Source organism: Sorex fumeus, unplaced genomic scaffold (assembly GCF_029834395.1).
Source record: "Sorex fumeus unplaced genomic scaffold, SorFum_2.1 ptg000143l, whole genome shotgun sequence".
NCBI classification, from domain to species: domain Eukaryota; kingdom Metazoa; phylum Chordata; class Mammalia; order Eulipotyphla; family Soricidae; genus Sorex; species Sorex fumeus.
Genome location: NW_026606200.1, coordinates 305,162 through 325,248, shown reverse-complemented (window position 1 = coordinate 325,248; position 20,087 = coordinate 305,162). Strand labels below are relative to the sequence as shown.

The 20,087-nt window shown below is 38.0% G+C and overlaps 1 protein-coding gene across 1 annotated transcript in view; it reads right to left on the bottom strand.

Annotated features, from left to right (window-relative positions):
- CNTNAP2 (contactin associated protein 2) overlaps positions 1-20,087 on the bottom strand; it is a gene marked incomplete at its 5' end in the record, with an annotated part of 1,346,219 nt that overhangs the window by 1,079,598 nt on the left and 246,534 nt on the right. The window contains one exon of the mRNA XM_056106760.1: positions 12,781-12,930. Within this exon, the coding sequence (XP_055962735.1) occupies positions 12,781-12,930 (150 nt within the window). The remainder of the gene's footprint in view (positions 1-12,780; positions 12,931-20,087) is intronic.

The following is a 20,087-nucleotide window of genomic DNA, read 5'->3' as shown; positions in this document are numbered from 1 at the left end:
TCCATTTAGTATACCCAGCTCCTTTGTTGAAAATTAGCTGACCATAGAACTGGGGATTTGTCTTTGGGTACTCAATTCTAACCCCTGGGTAAGAGTCTATTCTTATTTCATTACCTTGCTGTTTTGATTACTATGGTGTTATAGTATAGTTTCAAGTTGGTTAGTAAGACACATCCTAATGTCTAGTCTAAGCTTAATCTCCACTTCTTAAGAGTAACATATATTGGTTATGAAAAAAATAATATAAAATTCATGATTTTCTTTTTTGATACTGTACTATAACACTTAGGGCCGGAGCAATAGTACAGCAAGTGAGGTGCTTGCTTCACATACTGCCAATCTTAATTTAATCCTCAGTGCTTCATATGGACCCTAAGCCCTCCAGGAGAGATTCCCGAGTGCAGAGCCAGGAGTAAGCCCATAACACCACCATTTGTGACCCTCAAACAAACAAACAAAACCCCAAATTATTCTAAACCAAGTCAACTTGGGTTTGCTGGAAATATTTAAATTTACCCAGAGATAATTTGATACATAGCACAGAGTTACATAAATATACAACTTATTAAATTTCAAAATTTGGCTCTTTTCCAATTTAAAATAAGTTTACATATAATATATATTTTCTTAAAGACTACCATGAAAACATATTTACTTTACATATTTTCAGTTATTCATGTTCTTTTCACAATCAGAACACAATCTCATAGTCCTGTGAGTTTAAAATAGCACACTTAGTAATAAGAAGAAATAGAAGGTGCCAGCGATAATTAGCTTCAGAGTTAAGACAATTCTTGCAAGTGAGAATTTTTGTAATTTCATTTCTTTCCTTTGAAGATCCACTTACAATTTAGTGTTGAATTTGAATACTCTGATGCAAGCCAGTTATAAGAACCGTAAAAAGGCAAATACAGTAAAATAGCACATAATTCCAAAGATAATAAGCCCAAATCATATCTCTAATCAAATTTTATATCTAGGAGATATAAAAAGCTTTTTGAAAATGTGGTCTATATAATGGATATTTTTCTATCTCCAACAGAGCAACCATTTCCGATGAGGTTAATGAATTCAATTTCAATGTACATTTCCCGCCTTCTGCTTTATCCTTTTCTTTTACACATATAATTGAAAACATACAAAAATGACCAAAAGTTCTTTGGAACTGGAATGGAAAATACATCTTTGTATGCCCTATTACTGGCCACCTCCCACCAATAAAAAAGAGATTTTTTTCTTTCCTGTCAATGTTATCAGAAAGAGAAGAAATAGCTTAAAATGAAATTTAAACATGGGAAAATATTTACATAGAATTGCAAATATTGATGCAAATACTTGTGTGAGTAATTTTTTTACTATCAAAACCATTTTAAGATATCAATAACTGTAAAGAAGCTTCTAGGTTATCTCACTACTTTTAGGAATGACAAAATAACCTGAAGAGGGAGGAAAATCATATATGATAAAGATCCAAATAAAATAGTAAAAATGACAAGTAAAAGTATGAACTGGCAGGCTTGAAAGCAATGAAAAGAAAATAATTGCTTTACAATTGTGAACCAATCCTAGTCAAGTAAACTAGCTACTCAAAGGAATCTATGATGTCCTAAGTTGTGATTTCCTCATTTCTCATTTTAAAATTTAAAAGAAATAGGTTAGGTAATAGGTTAGGTAATAGTCTCCTGCCCCCGTGCCTGGCTGTCCTCACCGGGGCCCCTTGGGGGGAGCGGGTTGAGCTTTCCTCCCCACCCAACCAGGGCTCCAGCAGCCGAAGACCTCCAGGACCAGCCACCGCCATGCTGAGACCACTCTCCGCACACCTGAAGGTACCGGCAGAGGAACAAAGGCAAGCAGGTCCCAGGGCTGAGATCTCCAAGACTACTCGGATCGGGGCTGAGCATCCTTCACCCAGATCCTCTGAATTCCAGTAGGCGGGGGTCACACCCACCATCTGGCCCCCTGGTGCCATGTAATCCCATCAACGACCAAGACTCAGCGACTATAAAAATCAGCTCAGAGACTATAAAAACCAGACATCTTATTATGACATCTTATTATCTCATTCCTACTTTGAAAAACCTGGCAGGCTACCAAATGTAACCTGCCCACATGGCAGAGTCTGGCAAACTCCCCATGGCATACCCAATATGCCAAATACCAGTAACAATGATGGATCTCATTCTCCTAAAGAGCCTTGAATATAGCACTTTCTTAAAAATCTCAGGGCTAGGATGAAGGAGACATTACTGGGACCTGCTCGAGGCAATTGACGAATAACAGGTTAGGTAACTTTCATGATTTTAAGAATGGTGTAAAACTTTGCCTATTCGGGACATTGATCATTTCCTAAATTGTGGCCTTAGATAGGGAAGATGAGGAATACCATAATTTGGAGACGAATGTTACAGTATCACCATCTTTGCTAAATCCCAATTCACAATGCAGGGCCACCAGAGAGCTAGTGTAGAGATTAAGGAGATTGCCTTTGCACATGACCAAACCAGTTTGATTCCTGGAACCACATTTGGTCCCCTGAGAACCACCAGGTGTAGACTCTGAGCACCTGTCATTTTGTGGCTCAAAACCAATGTAATTGAACTTGACACTTCCCACTGATAACTAAGTTGGAATGTCAAAGAGAGACCTATTAGAAAAGATAGACACTTAAGTATTTAAGTATCAAGAAATGATTTTAGTGGCATGTAAATTTATAGCAGAATTTTAATTTTTATTCCTTAGAAGAATAATTTATCTTCTAATTATTTTTTTAATGAATCATTGTGAGATGGTTACAGACTTATAAACTTCCGTGATTACATTTCAGTCATACAATAATCAAGCACCCATCCCTCCATCAATGCCCTTTCTCCACCACGAATGATACCAGTATCCCACCTGCCACCACCACCCTTTCCTACTCCCTGCATCTGTGGAAGACACATTCACTCTTACTGTCTCTCTCCCTTTGGGTGTTATGGTTTGCAATATAGGTACCCGTGACGTATTGAAGATGCCAAACAGTAACAAGTCTCACAATGGAGAGGTTACTGGGCCCGCTCGAGCAAATCGATGAATAACGGGAGGACCGTGACCGTGGCTCTAATGTCTCACATACCTGAAGTCATGTCAACCCATTTTCCTCAAACTCTCCCTGTCCTTACACACTCCTTTCTCTTCATGCATAATTCTTTCTCTAGAGAATCAGGGATGCACTTTCCATTTCTGTTCTTAAAGTGATACCCCACCTCACCAAACTTTGTTCAAAGCACATCTTGACCAAGGTTTCCTCTGAACACTTCTTCTACAGGATAACGTTCTTCAACACATTGTTCCTCTCGGAGTGTCCTATTGCTTTCTCTTATTTGTTTTCTCGCAAATATACCAAATTCACCCATTGTTTGCTAGTTAAATGGAAATGCAGACTTTCAAGAGTATTTCTTTTCTGATTTATTCACTGCTGTAGCCCAGGTCTCATTCATATAGGGCTACAGCAGTGAATAAATCATAAAAGAAATTCTCTTGAAAGTCTGCATTTCCATTTAACTAGCAAACAATGGGTGAATTTGGTATATTTGCGAGAAAACAAATGAGAGAAAGCAATAGGAATAGAGCTGCGCAGGAGGAAGAGAGCGGCTTGGAATGCCTTCAAGAACGTCGAAGAAATAGCAAAGAGGACGAAGAACCTCCGGCTCCGGGCACATCTCTTTGATTCCACTGTTCTTCCTGCATTAACTTATGCCTCAGAGACCTGGGCCCTACGCAAACAAGATGAGAACGCTATTCAGGTCTCCCAAAGAAGAATAGAAAGAGCTATGCTTGGAATATCACGTTTCACTCAAATGAGAGAAAGAATCCGGAGTTCTGACATCCGTCGACGATCAAGAATCAGGGACGCTGTCTCATTTGCCAAGGTGTCGAAATCAGATGGGCTGGTCACGTAATGAGATTTAAAGACGACCGTTGGACTAGAGCTGTTACTGATTGGATTCCACGGGATGTCAAAAGACCGCGTGGCCGCCCACCTACCAGATGGTCAGACTTCTTCGTCAAGATCATGAACAATCCGTTTGAGGCCCTTCATGTTCCCGGAGCGAAGAGATGCCATTGGGCTACACTAGTACGCGACAGGGACAAATGGAGACGTTACTGGCGCCCGCTCGAGCAAATCGACGACTAACGGGAAGTTAAGTGATTAAGTGAAGTGATTAAGTAGCCCTATAAAAGAATAATGCCAACTTTCAGAAAACATATACTGTACAATATTTGAATCCTACCTTTACTCTTCTCTACCTGTTTATGTCTACTAGTCTATGTCTTTTATATGAAACACTAATTATTTTTTTAATTAAGATCTGAGAACTTATATGATCATGATCCTGAAGCACCGGTAGCTTTTTGGCCAGTTATGTTTTGTTAGTATCAACTAATAAGAATGGTGTGTATGTCAATGGAGTACTATGTAGCTGCTAGAAAAGATGAAGTCATGAAATTTACATACAAGTGGTACTACACGGAAAGTATCATGTTAAGCAAAATGAGTCAGAAAGAATGGGATAGACACAGAGAGATTGCATTCATCTGGGGAACATAAAGTAACAAAATCAGAGACTAACACCCAGGAGTGGCCGAGATTAGTACCAGGAATTTTGCTCCATGATTTGGAGGCCAGTCACATGTGTTAGGGGAAAAGGAAGCTCAGATAGAGAAGGGAGCACCAAATAAAGGGTATTGGGAGGATTCTCCCAGGATGGGAGATGCATGCTGAAAGTAGACTATAGACCGAACATGATTGCCACTCAATGCCTCTTTTGCAAACCACAGCACCCAAAAGGAGAGAGAGAACAAAAGGGAACACCCTGCCACAGAGGCAGGGTGGGACGGAGGGGATGGAGGGGTGGAAGGGATACTGGGATCATTGGGGGTGGAGAATGGGCACTGGTGGAGGGATGGGTACTTGATCATTGTATAACTGAAACCCAAGCACAAAAATTTGTAAGTCTATAACTGTACCTCATGGTATATCGCTAATAATAATAAAAAAGAATGGTGTGTATGTGTGGGATAGTGGGAGGGAAGGGAAGATGGTAGGAATTGACAGTGGAGGTGGTGACAGAAATAATATCCCTTATAGCTATGTAGGTGAACTACAAACCATATCTAAGAGACTGTTGATTTTCTTCTGTGAGTAAATACTTTAGTCAGTAAATAAATATATAACCAGAATGTATTATGTGTCAGACAGTCTTACGATAACATCAGAAAACAAAACAACCAATATCCTTGCTTCAACTGTGCTAACGGGTAGTGTTGATCAAATTTATTCCTGGGGCTTGTTCTTTTAAGCCTTTCTTCTGCCCAAAAGAGGTATTTTTCTCTTCTTTTTTTTCTACTTGGATAAACCTGTGTTCTCTGCTGGACACTGTAGCACTGTAGCTCTGTCCTCCCCATTATTCATCATTTTGCTCGAATGGGCACCAGTAACGTCTCCATGGTGAGACTTGTTACTGTTTTTGGCATATTGAATACATCATGGGGAGCTTGCCAGGCTCTGTTGTGTGGGCGGGATACTTTCAGTAGCTTGCCGGGCTCTTTGAGAGGGATGGAGGAATCAAACCCGGGTCAGCCACGTGCAAGGCAAACACCTTACCTGCAGTGCTAACGCTCCCCATTTTTTTTTTGCTTTTTGGGTCATACCCAGTGATGCACAGAGGATACTCCTAGATCTCCACTCAGGAATTACTCCTGGTCATGCTTGGGGGACCATATGGGATGCTGGGAATCAAACCCAGGTCAGCTGCATACAAGGCAAAGGTCCTACCTGCTGTACTATTGCTCCAGCCCCTTGAACACATTCTTGAACATATTCTTCTCTTTATCTCCTCTTACATATCTCTAATTTATTTTAACAGAAATTTTTTGCTTCACTAATAGGGTAGGTTCATGAGGAAGAGATTGGCACTGACGTGAAGACTAAACAAGGAGATTTGCTCTCATCTGTATGAGAAGACCACATCTTTTGGTGATAGTGTTACCAAAAGATTGAAGATCTAAATAAAATTCAAGTATGAAGGAAAGTTAACTTCCCCCACATTTTTTGAGCTGGAATAGCCATCTTCTGCCAACAGAAATTAGACCTCCATTCTCTGTTTTTGAAGTCGAGAATTATGCAGACAGTCCCTGGTATAACACTAGTTGTAGTATTATAGTTTCAATTATGTAGCTTAAAGATAACAAATAACAAATGGTGGAACTTCCTCTCCATTAAACATGTAAACCCATACGCATAACTTATCTGACATATATGCATCTCTGGATAGCCCCAACTAATATAAGATTGCTTTATGCCTTTTTTTTTTCATTTCAAATATCAGTTCTTTAGACATGGATGGAACCAAATATCACTATTGTGAGATTTAGGGTTTCATATTTCTAGATTTGCTTATTTATTACTTAGAGTGATAATATATTATCATTATTAATGTAACATATTTTTGCTTTGTTTTTGTTTTAATTTTTTGGCTGTCCTCAGTAGTGCTCAGGGATTACTTCTGGCTTTGAGCTCAGAGATCACTCCTTATGGGTCCCGGGAACCATATGGGATGCCAGGATTCAAACCCAGTATTATAGTATTATAGAACCAATCCTACTCAGAAGTCAAAAAATCAAGCTTGCCTTCTGTGTGCTCCCTCTGTAAAAGTTAATGAATCTCTAATGTCACCAGCGTGCCAAAACTTCGGACCCTTGTTCCCAGGCAACTTCTAGTCTATTCCAATCCCTCCCCCCCCCCCCCCCCCACACACACAAGGTTTTCAAGGATTTGATTTTTATGCCATTGGCCTTTCACATTCTTTGTCTCTGTGATTATCAGAAATTTATTCCCTCCCTCCCTACCCAGCCCACCCCTAGCACTGCTGACTTATTTCTTCCTATCCAAGTTGTCCTCTAAGCTATCACATTTCACTCAAATGAGAGAAAGAATCCGGAGTTTTGACCTCCATCGACGATCAAGAATCAGGGATGCTGTCTCGTTTGCCAAGGCATCAAAAATCAGGTGGCCTGGTCACATAGTGAGATTTAGAGATGATCGCTGGACTAGAGCCGTTACCGAATGGATTCCAAGGGATGTCAAAAGGCCACATGGCCGCCCACCTACCAGATGGTCAGATTTCTTCATCAAGAGCATGCATGATTGGTTTGAGGCTCTTCGTGTTCCTAGAACGAACAGAGCCATTGGGCTATACTAGCATGCAACAGGGACAAATGGAGACATTACTGGTGCCCGCTCGAGCAAATTGAAGATTAACGGGAAGTCAAGTGATCAAGTGATCAAGTGATCCAACTTGTAGCAAACAACAAGTTTTCAACTTCTATTATTTAGGTTTGGTTGAATGAAAAGAGATGAGTCCTCACTCTGCACTTCTAAGTGTGGGCATGAAATCCCCTCAAAAATAATTTCATTTAATTCCTTATTATAGTATTATAGAGCCAATCCTACTCAGAAGTAAAAAAAAAAAATCATGCTCGGATTTCACCAGATCTGTGGTATTTTTACCTTTTGTGCAGTCAGAACCCTAATTTGTGCTGTTTGCTTTCATGTTCCTACACTTTAGGAACACAGTGCAAAAAGTCTTTAAATGTTAAGTATCATAAAATCTATTTTTGAGAACAGGAATTATAAACATAAAAGTAGGATGAAACTCCAAGAAATATTGTACTTTATTTAAAGAAAATATAGACAAAATCATAGCTCAGGAGTCCAGGTACAGTCCTTGCATAAGCACAGCCCTGATGTAAATACCAGGCTCCTCATCTCCCCCAAGCCCCCCAAAACCACAAGCACCAGTGATTGTAACCCAGAAGCCCCCCAATTTCTTCCAGGTAGCTCTTAATACTGTTGGTCCCGATCATTAAATCATCTGACTTGTATGTCAGGGAATCATCAGGAAAGATTCACTGGGTACTACTTGGGAGTTTCCCCTCAAAAAAAACAAATTAATAAACCAAATATATTTTTTAAATTTTCCTCCGTCCCTCTCAGAGAGCCTGGCAAGCTATCGAGAGTATCTCACCCGCACAGCAAAGCTTGGCAAGTTACCCGGCACGTACTGGATATGCCAAACACAGTAACAAGTGTCACTATGGAGACGTTACTGGGCCCGCTCTAGCAAATCGATGAACAATGGGAGGACAGTGACAGTGATCTTTCAAATCCCTCCCTGACACTGGTTGTATCTGTATCAAAAAGCCCGTAACAGTATATAACATTCAACAAATAAACTTCGTTATTGTGTTCACCATTCATTTGATTCCCAAGGTTAATAAGGTATCATCCAAAATATCCAGTTAGAAAGGTGGAAATGAAAGTTACCGCAGCTAACATGCCTTTCACTGAAGTAACATCCCAAAGGAATAGTGATCCTTTTTGTTTATTCCCGAGAAAGGCCAAGGCAAAGAACCCTTTCCTGGAGTCCCTTTCAGGGCTTAGCAGGAGTGAGAAAACAATCCCCGGTGTGGAACAACTGTCCAGAAATTGTTAAAGAAACATCGAGACCCCAGCTTGACGCCCTCCAAGAAGCAGAGTGAACAGACTGATGCGCGTCAATGGAGAAACGTGAGCAGGAAAGCCTGCACTTAAGTTTCATTTAACTGAAAAATGGGTTTGTGTTAAGTGAGGAAGAAACACTTTGAAGGGCAAAGTAGTGGGCGAGAGGCTTTAGGGGAGCACAAGGCTTGAAATTTCAAAACTGGCTTGAAAGTGGCTATTGTGTAATCAAGGGAAAAACAAATAAATCAAAATGAAGTGAATGGGGAAAGTGGTTCAGCATGGAGCACTGTCTGCTCAGGACAGGCTCTGATTTGAACATTACGCCATGGAGTGTTCACCAAAAATATTCTTTTCCCTTTCATGGAGAAAGGAAAAAGAGTTAATTATTCAAATCATTCATCCATGAATAGAAGCCACAAAATCCCAAACCCAGTGTCTGGGACTGAAAGAAAGTTCCTGGCTTAGAACAAAGTCTATTTACTTGACTTTTACCAAAATATTGTTGTCTACGGTGCTTTCATCATAGTATTACACCTTAACTTTCCTGAGACTGCTTGAAGATGCATAGGCACATTTGTGTGTGTGTGTGTGTGTGTGTGTGTGTGTGTGTGTGTGAAGTTACAATACAGAGGCAGCTAGCATGTCGCCTGCAAAGCCACCAGCAGCATCTCAGAAATCCTGCAGGCATATTCCGTGGTTCACGCCAGGCTAGGTGCTATTTATTCTGCTTACCAACAGACTGTAGGCCACCTGGGGTTTTCTTTGGTGAAATCAGTGCTCTCTTAATTAGCTTAAAGATGAGGAAGGAATTAGAAAAGGGATATCCACAATGCAGATGAGGCAAGGCAGTTAAGTAAAGCAACTTTTAGAAGCAGACACCCTAGTCGGTGGAAAGAAGCTGCAAGTCTGGGGAAGACCAGAAAGCAGAAAAGAAGACAATGCTGGAATTTGGATCCTACAGTGATCCAGAGCTAGCTAATAGCTTCAACTGTTTTCTCTTGCCAGCTCGGAGTATAGCTGAATTCTAGAATATTTATACAGTGGAAGAGGGCCATAGAGTTCTGAGGAGAGCATTTTGTTCATGGCATAGTAAGTTAGAGCGGGAGAGAGAGTGTGTGTGTGAGAGAGAGATTGAGTTTACATAAGTTTGTATGAACAGTGTTATGACAGTGAACTCATGGAAGGTTTTAATTAAATTAAATTAAAGCAATAAAGGCTTCTGCATCAGACTTTGCTCTGTGACTTCCTTTCACTGCCCCAACAAAACACAAATCTAGGAGAGTAATTCACCTCCAAACCTCAGTTTACAGTAGTCAACGAAGTTTGAAAGACATGTGTCTGTTGGCTAAGTCCTTTATAATTCTGCTACTCCGTCATTCACAGCAGAATTGAAGTTTAATATAGTTCAGTTTCTCAACATTCTGCATCTTAAGCTATAAGTGGGTTCGGAGACTCTGAATCACATGGGTCCCTGTTTTGATTTCGATGTGTACTGAGAATTTGGCCAAAGGCAGTATAACCAACAAAGCACTGTAACCATTTGCCGATTGGGTTTCCTGTGGCACAATAAAGAAGGAAGAGATAACAGACTCCCAACCAAAGTCTTTGAAAACCAGGGGCTATAAAATAATAGCAATTTATGCACTGCAAACCTTTCCCATTTCAGATACTCTTTGCCATAAATTTGCAGTTATAGCTTTTTGCCTACCCAGCTAAGTGGAAAAAGACCAATACTGGTCTTAGGGGCTCAACAAGATCCTTCACAGTCAAGACAGCTCACTGTCATTTGGATGAATAGAGCTTAGAAATAGCTTGACAACTGATGATTGTCATACTATGATAGCAATGAAGCTATTGGCCAAGAGCCATCCATTAAATGTATTTAAGTGGAAAACTTGTCTGGCCTTGTACTGCTTTCTCTTCAACCAGCAAGTTCCAATTTATTCACTCATAAGCTATCGTGTCTGATTTTCATCTGCTCATCAAATATTTATGGAGAACACTTTAAAAACCATGTAGTTTTAACTTACAAAAATAGCATGGAAGATTAAAGGAGCAGAGGTCTAATTTGGGAACTTGTGTCTCTGAGTTTCACTAATCATCATAGCATGACACCAGGAGCAGAAACATATGGTGTAAGAGCTAGAATTTAGATGTTTCTTATGACCTCACTAAGGATCCCAGGACTTCTATTAACTCTTTTAGACAATTGGATTTAAAATTCTACGTTGACTATTCTTTTAGCATTTACAAATTCAATGTAAATATTTATTGATAATCAAGTATCCAGGATTTTTGTTTGCTTGTTTGTTGTTTTGGGACCACATATGGTGGTACTCAAGGATTACTCCTGGCTCTGTGTCCAGGGATCACTCCGGGCTCTATGCTCAGGATTCACTCCTGGTGGGCACTAGCATTTAGAAAACTTTATTGGACCTTAGAGCAAAGAGTAAGGCAGGTTTCTTAAACTTTTCCCATTCTTAATCTCTTTTGCTGAAAAATGCAACATGAGCCAGCATGGCCAGGATCACCTCAGCTTTATTATGTGTTTGAGTTTGAATTAGTTTTCGATAGTTCTTTTAACAAACTTTTAACAAACATTGCAAAATTTTTTGCAATATGCACATCCGATTTGGTGACCTCAAATGGGGGTTACGATTCAGAGTTGGAGAAGCTAGACAATAGAGAACAAGATATATAGGATGTCTGCTTTCAAGTGGGCATATGTAAATATTGTACAGTGAAATGCATATAAATAGCTGTAGGCACAAGCTAATTGACATACAAAGTTAACAGTTATATTTTCAGAAGCAAACCTACGCAAACCTATTGTTTTAAATTTTAAGTAGAAGTCTTTCTAAGGAAATAAGGTACGTTTTATGATTTTATATTACATAGGAGAAATAATTTACTAGAGATTTGTAGATCTAAACAACATACCTGGTACTTTGATAAAAGGGTTTCCAACATTATACTACTAATAAAAGAGAAATGATATCAAATTGGAAAATATACCATTATATATTATAACACACTTGCCAATATATTAGAATGCATTAAGAGAAACTTTCACTTCACTATTTTTTGGTTACTTAAAAATCAAGGTATGTGCGGTTGGATGACTGCTTAATATATAATGTACCCTGTGTAAGGAATTTCTGATAGTGGTTGCCAAATACCCATCTCTTCATCCTTATCTTGAAATGTGGACTTGATTTCATGACTCATTTCAAACTGAATATGACAGAAGTGATAGGATATACTGTAGCTAAGATACAATGACCAATAATTCAGGCTTCCATCTTGTATAATATCTCTTGCTGAATGGCTTCTGTATCCCCTTCCCTTCTCGCCCCTTCTCTGCGCCCCTGCCCTAACCCCTTGCATTCCCAGTAGCCTTATCTCCTATAGAGAAGACCACTTGAAGAAGAAAGGCTCTGAGGGGTCTCAGCTGCACAGACTAATCAATGTTCCTGGACAGCTGCCGGCACCAGCTGTTCATCAATTGTGTATAAGCTTCTGGGAATTGACCCTGTAAGGTCTTCAATGTCTAGATCCTACCCAACTATGTGACTCTCATCCTGAGAAACCCCAAGTCACCAGTCAGCCATTTCTGCATCATAAGCTTACCCATTCCTGAATATCTGATCTAAAGCACTGTGCCCCAAAGTGGGTGATACTACCTCCATCTGGGGAGGGTTCTGGATCAATCCTAGAAGATTCAGCAAGTTCTTGGGTGGAATTGGTGGAATGGGGTTCTCTATTAAAATCTTCTCTTAAAGAAGGTAGATTTTCTGGAAATTAATGAACAATGTTTTTTTCTAAAAAGAGAGTGGGTGGGAGAAATAATTTTGGAAACCCCTTAAAGTAACTGTTAAGCAATGAATGTTGTTTGATGTCCTAAGGTTTGGTCTAATTAGTTTGATAGCAATAGGTGATGAATGCATAATACATAAGGAAGTGCCTCTTGAGTATACTAGTGCAAGAAATAATGAATTCAGCACTCGTTTTATACTTTTAATATTTCGAATTCGATTTAAGAATTTGGTGATATATTAACACCTTTGCCATGAAGACACAAATTTGCTACTAATCTTTTACTCAAGAGATCACAGAGTTCTTTCCTAAGATCTACTGAATTCATTAAATCAAATGCAAATACTTCATTATCAATCGACAGTGACATTGTATTACTAGAAATATATTAGTTAAGTTTTTAAAAATGATAACCTTACCTCCGAAAAAGTACTTTTCTCCAGTTTTAACTTGAAGAGGACTGTTTGTCCGAACTGCTGAAGCTTCATCCCCATCAATGGTGAGGATAGCGAAATTCTCCTTCGCTAGAAATCGAACCTCGTGCCACTGTCCATCATTCAACCCAGAACCTGGTAAGTACAAAATAGAGGTAGATTTTTTTTTCTTAATATAATATGTTTACACAGTTTTTAATATCAGCGGTCAGAACTTTACAAGTGAAAAACCACATTGGCATATAAATTTTTTACAAATTAAGAACAAAAGAAAAACCGTGTAGATGCATTTACATACACAGTTGAATCAATAAAAAACGTGAGAAATAATATCAAAATTATCAACGCATTATAAAGAATACATTTTATAATAAACAGTGCTGCATTTAGACAAAAGCCAATAGAATAAATCCACAAATGCCACCACTAGTTATCATACCTCATCGGTGCTCATTAGCAAGTTCTTTGGGAATTATAAATCAATGAAACACTTGATTTGACAAGCCAAAGTTAACAGTTTCTGTTTGGTTAGTGTTAATTTTATAAAAAAAATTAGAAAATTAAAGAGCAAATAGAAAAGAGTAGTCGTGAAATATTACACAGCTGGAAAGAGTATAAGAAAGAGTGAAGTCTATAAAGGTCAGAGTGACTTTCTTTTATATTAGAACAAAGGCCTATGCTTTGGAAAATGGGAACTTCAGTTAATTCCAAATAATATAATCTCAAACCAAGAGGAAAAGCAACTTGAGAATATACTTCAACTTCAGAAAAGACAGAGAAATCTAGTTAGTAAATTAAAAGACAAAACCAACTACAACCTTTCTTCAACTACCAATAAAACACAAATGAATGCAAACCGATCTGTGAGTTTCCATTCCTGAATTACTTCTCAAATAGATTGCTTTTGGATGCTCCTACAGAATGGGTCCTAGATGACCATACCATCACCATGACATTTTTCACTGAAGTTCAAAACTAAGCTTATGTTGATTCACCATGAATGCTTCGTTTTGATTTTGTTTTTAGTTTTTGGGATACCTTATGTGATGTTAATAGATTACTCCTGTCGCTGTGTGACAGGATGAAGGAGTGGAATTTGAAGGACCATAGATGGTGCCAGGAATCAATAGAATTGATTTGAGCTTTTGGTTTTTGTGTCTTGAAAAGTCTGATTTTGAAATTCATTTTAAGGCATCTATCCCAAAGACATTAATATTACAAATGTTCAAATCCAAACTATAATATTTCCTACCAAAGTAATTACCAAAGAAATCAATTTTATGATATTTTCAATTGATGAATCTGTCTCTTCTAAATAGTACATCAGGAAGTTTTTTCAAGTTGTCCTACATAAAATTATTTTTCCATCAAAAATTAATTTATAAAATGGAACATAATTAGTTTAATTGTTCCTAGCAAAAGGTCTTTTATTCCAATCAGATTAAAATGAAAAGGTTACTTAATTTTCCCCAAAAGTTAATTACTAGAGGAATTGGACCTCAGATAAAAGCTGCCTTATTGGTAGCAGCCACTGCTGTGTCTGAGCTCAAACTGTGATCTCTAGTCACTTTTTAATTCCAATTAGTAATTTGAAAGTTTAATTTTAATCATCAAGGGGCATACCTCAGCAATAAATGATGGGAATGAGCACCCTATCCTACCAGTGGCAAGGAGTTTATTCTTCAGTGGCTCATGAATAATCCAATTGCTTTAAAAGGGCTATTTTTTTAAATTTTTATCCACATATTATAAAAAATGTACCCCATGAAATACATAAATATTTATACTCCTATAAACCAACATTACCTTAATAAATTTAAAAAATAGATCCATATATATAGGATGTACATAAAAGCACCATCAAGAGTGATCCCCAGATTCAGAAAGCCAATATCACGACAATAGGACAAATACTAGAAGTAAATATTGCCTATAATAAATGTCAATAAATAATTTAAAATAAATACCTATACATTGATTCAGAAAAATTTTATTATTCTTTTCAGTTTTAGAAAAAAATTGTGTTGTCATAAATCACAAGAACAGGTTACCAAACAGGATTAAAATAGCACTTCTGGGGAGCAGAATGATAGTACAACAGGTAGGGTTCTTGCCTTGCATGCAGTTAACCTGGGTTCAATCCCCAGTACCTCATATGGTTCCCCTGAGCACAGAGCAGGAATAAACCCTGGACACTGAGTGGTGTGCCCCCTCCCCCCCAAACAGAAAACAACAACAAGAATAAAATAACACTTTTGATTTGCCACTAGATGCTGTCCTGTCATTTACTGTAAGAGACCAATGTTTCCTCGTCTGACAACTATGGGAGAACCACACACAGGTAGTAACTACATGTACCGAATGAGTTATTACTGTGAGTCTTCTAAGTAGTGGGGTGGGGATCAGTAAAGCTAACTAATGGAAAGAATCCATTTTGCTATTTCTGTTGTAAGCCTGGGTAGTTTACTCTACCTTGACTTATCTGCTCGAAAATGCGAATAGAATTACCCACTTTACACCTTTGTTCTGAGAAGCCAATGAATTAGTAATATTACAGCTCTGTAACAGAGAGCTATAATAACATTCTGCACCTCAGAAACAATATATCTTTACCACTAGATCAAAAATCATGGAAGTTTTTCTTGGTTTCATCATATACAGAAGACAGCTAAAACTTCTTACAACTTTTTTCTTTGTGGGTTATTATCTCATAGCAATGAACATTGGTATAGCTGTAAATAAACTTTCTGAACAAACAAGGATGGAAGTTTAAGTAATAAGATCATGAATATATTTTTATGTGTGATGTCCTAGTTTAATTCTCAACATTAACTGTATCTCCAAGCACCACTAGAAGTGACTCATGAGCAATAAACCAGGAGCATACCACCTCTCCCCTCCCACCCCAAGAACAGTTAGAAATTAGAGAATTTGGAAATTATTTCCAAAAAGTGAGCATGTTTAATTAACTTTCTAAATTATGTGTGCATATTATAGTTAAAACATATAATAAGTAGATATTATAGGTAGTTTCACCCATAGAAACTGAAGTATATATATGTATATGTATATACACATATTCTACATATATGCTATATGTTATATACACATACGTATTTACATGCTGTATGTTATATATTTAAGTTTATAGGATTCTCTAATTTCTTCACCTCTCAGTTTAACATCATTATTTTTGTGAGAAGGGCTGGAGCAATAGCACAGCAGGTAGGATGTTTGCCTTGCATGCAGCCAACAGGGGTTCGATTCCTTCACCCCTCTCGGAGAGCCCGGCAAGCTACTGAGAGTATCCTGCCCGCACAGCAGAGCCTGGCAAGCTCCCCGTGGCATATACGTATTTACATGTTGTATGTTATATTATATATTTAAGTTTATAGGATCCAGGAACACTAGTGGAGGGAAGTTGACACTGCTGTTGGGATTGTAGCTGTCATATTGTATGTCTAAAACTCAACTATGAATAATTTTGTAAATTTGGTACTTTGATAAAATAAAAATATATATTTTGAACTAAATTCATTTAGCTACCGAGAGTATCTCGCCCGCACAGCAGAGCCTGGCAAGCTCCCTGTGACGTATTCGATATGCCAAACACAGTAACAACAAGGACTCCAATGGAGACGTTACTGGGCCTGCTTGAGCAAATCGACGAACAACGGGAGGGCCTTTACCTTTACCTTTTAATATCATCTAAAGAAAATGCTCTTAATTGTCTTGTGGAAACATAAGGGTTCACCTTAAGTTAGGGATCTAGGGAGGCCCACAATGATGCTCTCTTCAGAGACTGAAAGAGTATTTGTATCAAGGGTGTCTAACTTATAGAACCACCTTCAGAGAGGTAAAGTACATGTCAGTGGTAAGGAAATTTGGGAAAGTAACTAACACACTTCTTGATGATATTAGGGTCAACGGTTTTTAAATCAACCTTTAGCTATACAATAAACTACATGGAATATATAACCCTCCACTATACAACTCTAGATATACTATATTTTCCTTTAAGGTAATATCTAACATTGATTTTAATTATAATGTTGAGGGGCTTGGGGACACACTTGGCAGTGCTCAGGGATTACTTCTGGCTGTGCTTATGGGACCATGCCAGGCTGGGGATCAAAGCAAGGTCAGCCGTATATAAGACAAGTGCTTACCCCTATACAATATTTCAGTCTGCAAATTAAAAATATATAGATATAGGTATACAAGTATGGGCTTTGGGGGCCACAACCAACTTCTCAGGAATCACTCAAGGCAAGCTTGGAGAACCACATGGATTGTTAAAGATCAAACTCTGGTGGGTTATGTGCAAGAAAAAGTCCTTACCCACAGCACTATCTCTCAGGCCCCAATATTTTAAATTATATTTTTCAATGACATGATGAATGACCTGGCACCTGAGTTACGCAGGAGGAAGAGAGCGGCTTGGAATGCCTTTAAGAGCGTTGAAGAAATAACTAAGAGGACAAAGAACCTCCAGCTACGAGCACATCTCTTTGATTCCACTATTTTTTCTGCATTAACATATGCCTCAGAGACCTGGGCCCCACGAAAACAGGATGAGAACGCTATTCGGGTCTCTCAAAGAGGAATCGAAAGAGCTATGCTTGGAATATCACGCCTCAGTCAAATGAGAGATAGAATCTGGAGTTCTGATCTCCGTCAATGCTCAAGAATCAGGGACGCTGTCTCATTTGCCAAGGCATCAAAAATCAGATGGGCTGGACACGTAATGAGGTTTACAGACAACCGCTGGACTAGAGCCATTACTGGTTGGATTCCATGGGACATCAAAAGATCACGTGGACGCCCACCTACAAGATGTTCAGACTTCTTCGTCAAGACCCTGAATGATCGGTTTGAGGCTCTGCATGTTCCTAGAACGAACAGATGCCATTGGGCTATGCTAGCACGCAACGGGGATGAATCGAGATGTTACTGGTACCCGCTCGAGTAAATCGATGAATAACGGGGGATCACGTGATCAAGTGATTATTCAATAGATGCAGTTCATAATGTCTATGAAATATTTTCAATTCCAAGCAAAGACATTCTGTGAGAACTAATTTTGAGGAGTCTGATTAGAGTACATATTTTTAAAGTGTTTTTATTTGAACAAATACGCACTTACTGCAATGGTTTTCATGTAGTTTATACTGAGATCATTTGATGCTACTTTATGACAGACACTTCTTGTTATTCATTCTTTCAGTGATAGAGCTTTTTAATTGTACATTACAAATGAAAATGACTCTTTTTTCAAAGAGAATTTTAACCTTAAATCAACCACCTTTAAACCATAATCCAGCCTATGGACTTAATTTTTTCATAAGTTCAACTACCTTGTTTTGTATTTCTAACATAACATGTAATTGTTAGGAAAACCTGTTTTTTTATGCAAATGAAAAATGTTAACAAAGCATTTTCTATATTGACTGCTTTTTTAATGGTATTATTTTATAATGAAAGACTTTTAGGGTGGTTGCTTTGAACAGAAAAAGCAGATGTTGCTCTTAATAGAAATGAGAAGAAAAGACTGACTTAATGAATATTGAAAATAAAGGAATTTAAAATATAGTAGCAGCTTGAGAGGTAACATCTGTTTCAAAATGCTTGAAATAAAATTACAGTGACTTGAATTTTCTCTTGCTCAATATTTAATCTTCTTTCAAGAAAAGTTTCCTAGAATGTGAATTCATCTTTAGGAAGTTATAGTGCTTTCTGATGTGCTCATGTTATATATCATATGTTATGAGTTATCTGTGAACAAAATAGGATGAACTACATGTCACTATATAAATGTATCATGTACTTCTTATGTTCTTTATCTCTATATAACTTTCATATCATATGGGAAATGATCTAATTTAATCTGCTTACTCTATATGCCAATCTAGATAACCCACAAAATATGACTGATTGCAGTCAGGTAAAACACATAATTAGGTACTCAGGTAAGCAAAAAATACTTTTCTTTTTTACGTTAAAGATGCTGTTCACTGATTTTCTGAATAAGCATTTTTTAAAAAAAGCACTTTGGAACAAGTCTGTTCTCCCAGAGCCACTTGTATGGGACACTTAAATTGGACAAATGCTTTGGGATGACTTTCGACATGCATTTTTTTTAACTAATTGTTGCAAGAAAGGCTACATTCACATGTTTAAATGGAAAATCTTAGGAGAATTTTTTTTTTCTGGAACCTAGAATTTAAGGAAAAAGAAGGACCTATATTAGTTGATATGTATAATTGGCCCATTAGAACTATCTGGGAACTATTACAGTTTAACACTGAAATTTCCAAATTATTACCAAGTGAAATGAAAGGTCTGAAGAAATAGAGGGACATAAATGCATATATGTATGCGTAACACATATATGTATGTGTGTATATATACATGCATTCACATGTATTATATCATACATATATACATATGCACACATATGTATACACACATGTACATATATACACAATATATATGTACATATATACAAATATACACACACATACATATACACACACTGCCATTGTAGTCAAATCCTAAGAGGAGCCTTTATAGAAGATTCTCATAGAAGATCAGATTTAGGATTTTGAAGATCCAAAATACTACACAGATACAGTAAAGTAAAAAATATTCAGGTTAATCAAAAGTAAAATGAAACTAGTTGATATCTTATTTTTAAGACTTTACTTTCAAATCTATTATTATCATAATAGAGGTCATGAATATACACGCAGATATTAGGCCTATTTTCTGATAAGGCACTAAGACACTTGGTGGAGAAAGAAACACGTGTTTGTTGGTTGCTTTTTAACAAAACTGGTTCTATCACAACTGAATAAATACTAGTGAAATAGATCTTCATTTCTGAATTTCTGAAAGAAAGCAGAATAGCTTTAAAATGTATAGTAAAGGCCCTCCCGTTGATCATCAATTTGCTCGAGCGGGTCCAGTAACGTCTCCATTGGAGACTTTGTTGTTACTGTGTCTGGCATCTCGAATACGTCATGGGGAGCTTGCCAGGCTCTGCCGTGCGGGCGAGATACTCTCGGTAGCTTGCCGGGCTCTCGGAGAGGGGCAGAGGAATCGAACTCGGGTCGGCCATGTTGGCTGCGTGCAAGGCAAACGCCCTACCGCTGTGCTATCGCTCCAGTCCTTAAAATGTATATTCTGGTTATAGTTTAGGTAACATAGGGCTGGAGCGATAGCACAGTGGGTAGGGCATTTGCAGCCGAACCAGGTTCAATTCTTCCGTCCTTCTCGGAGAACCCGGCAAG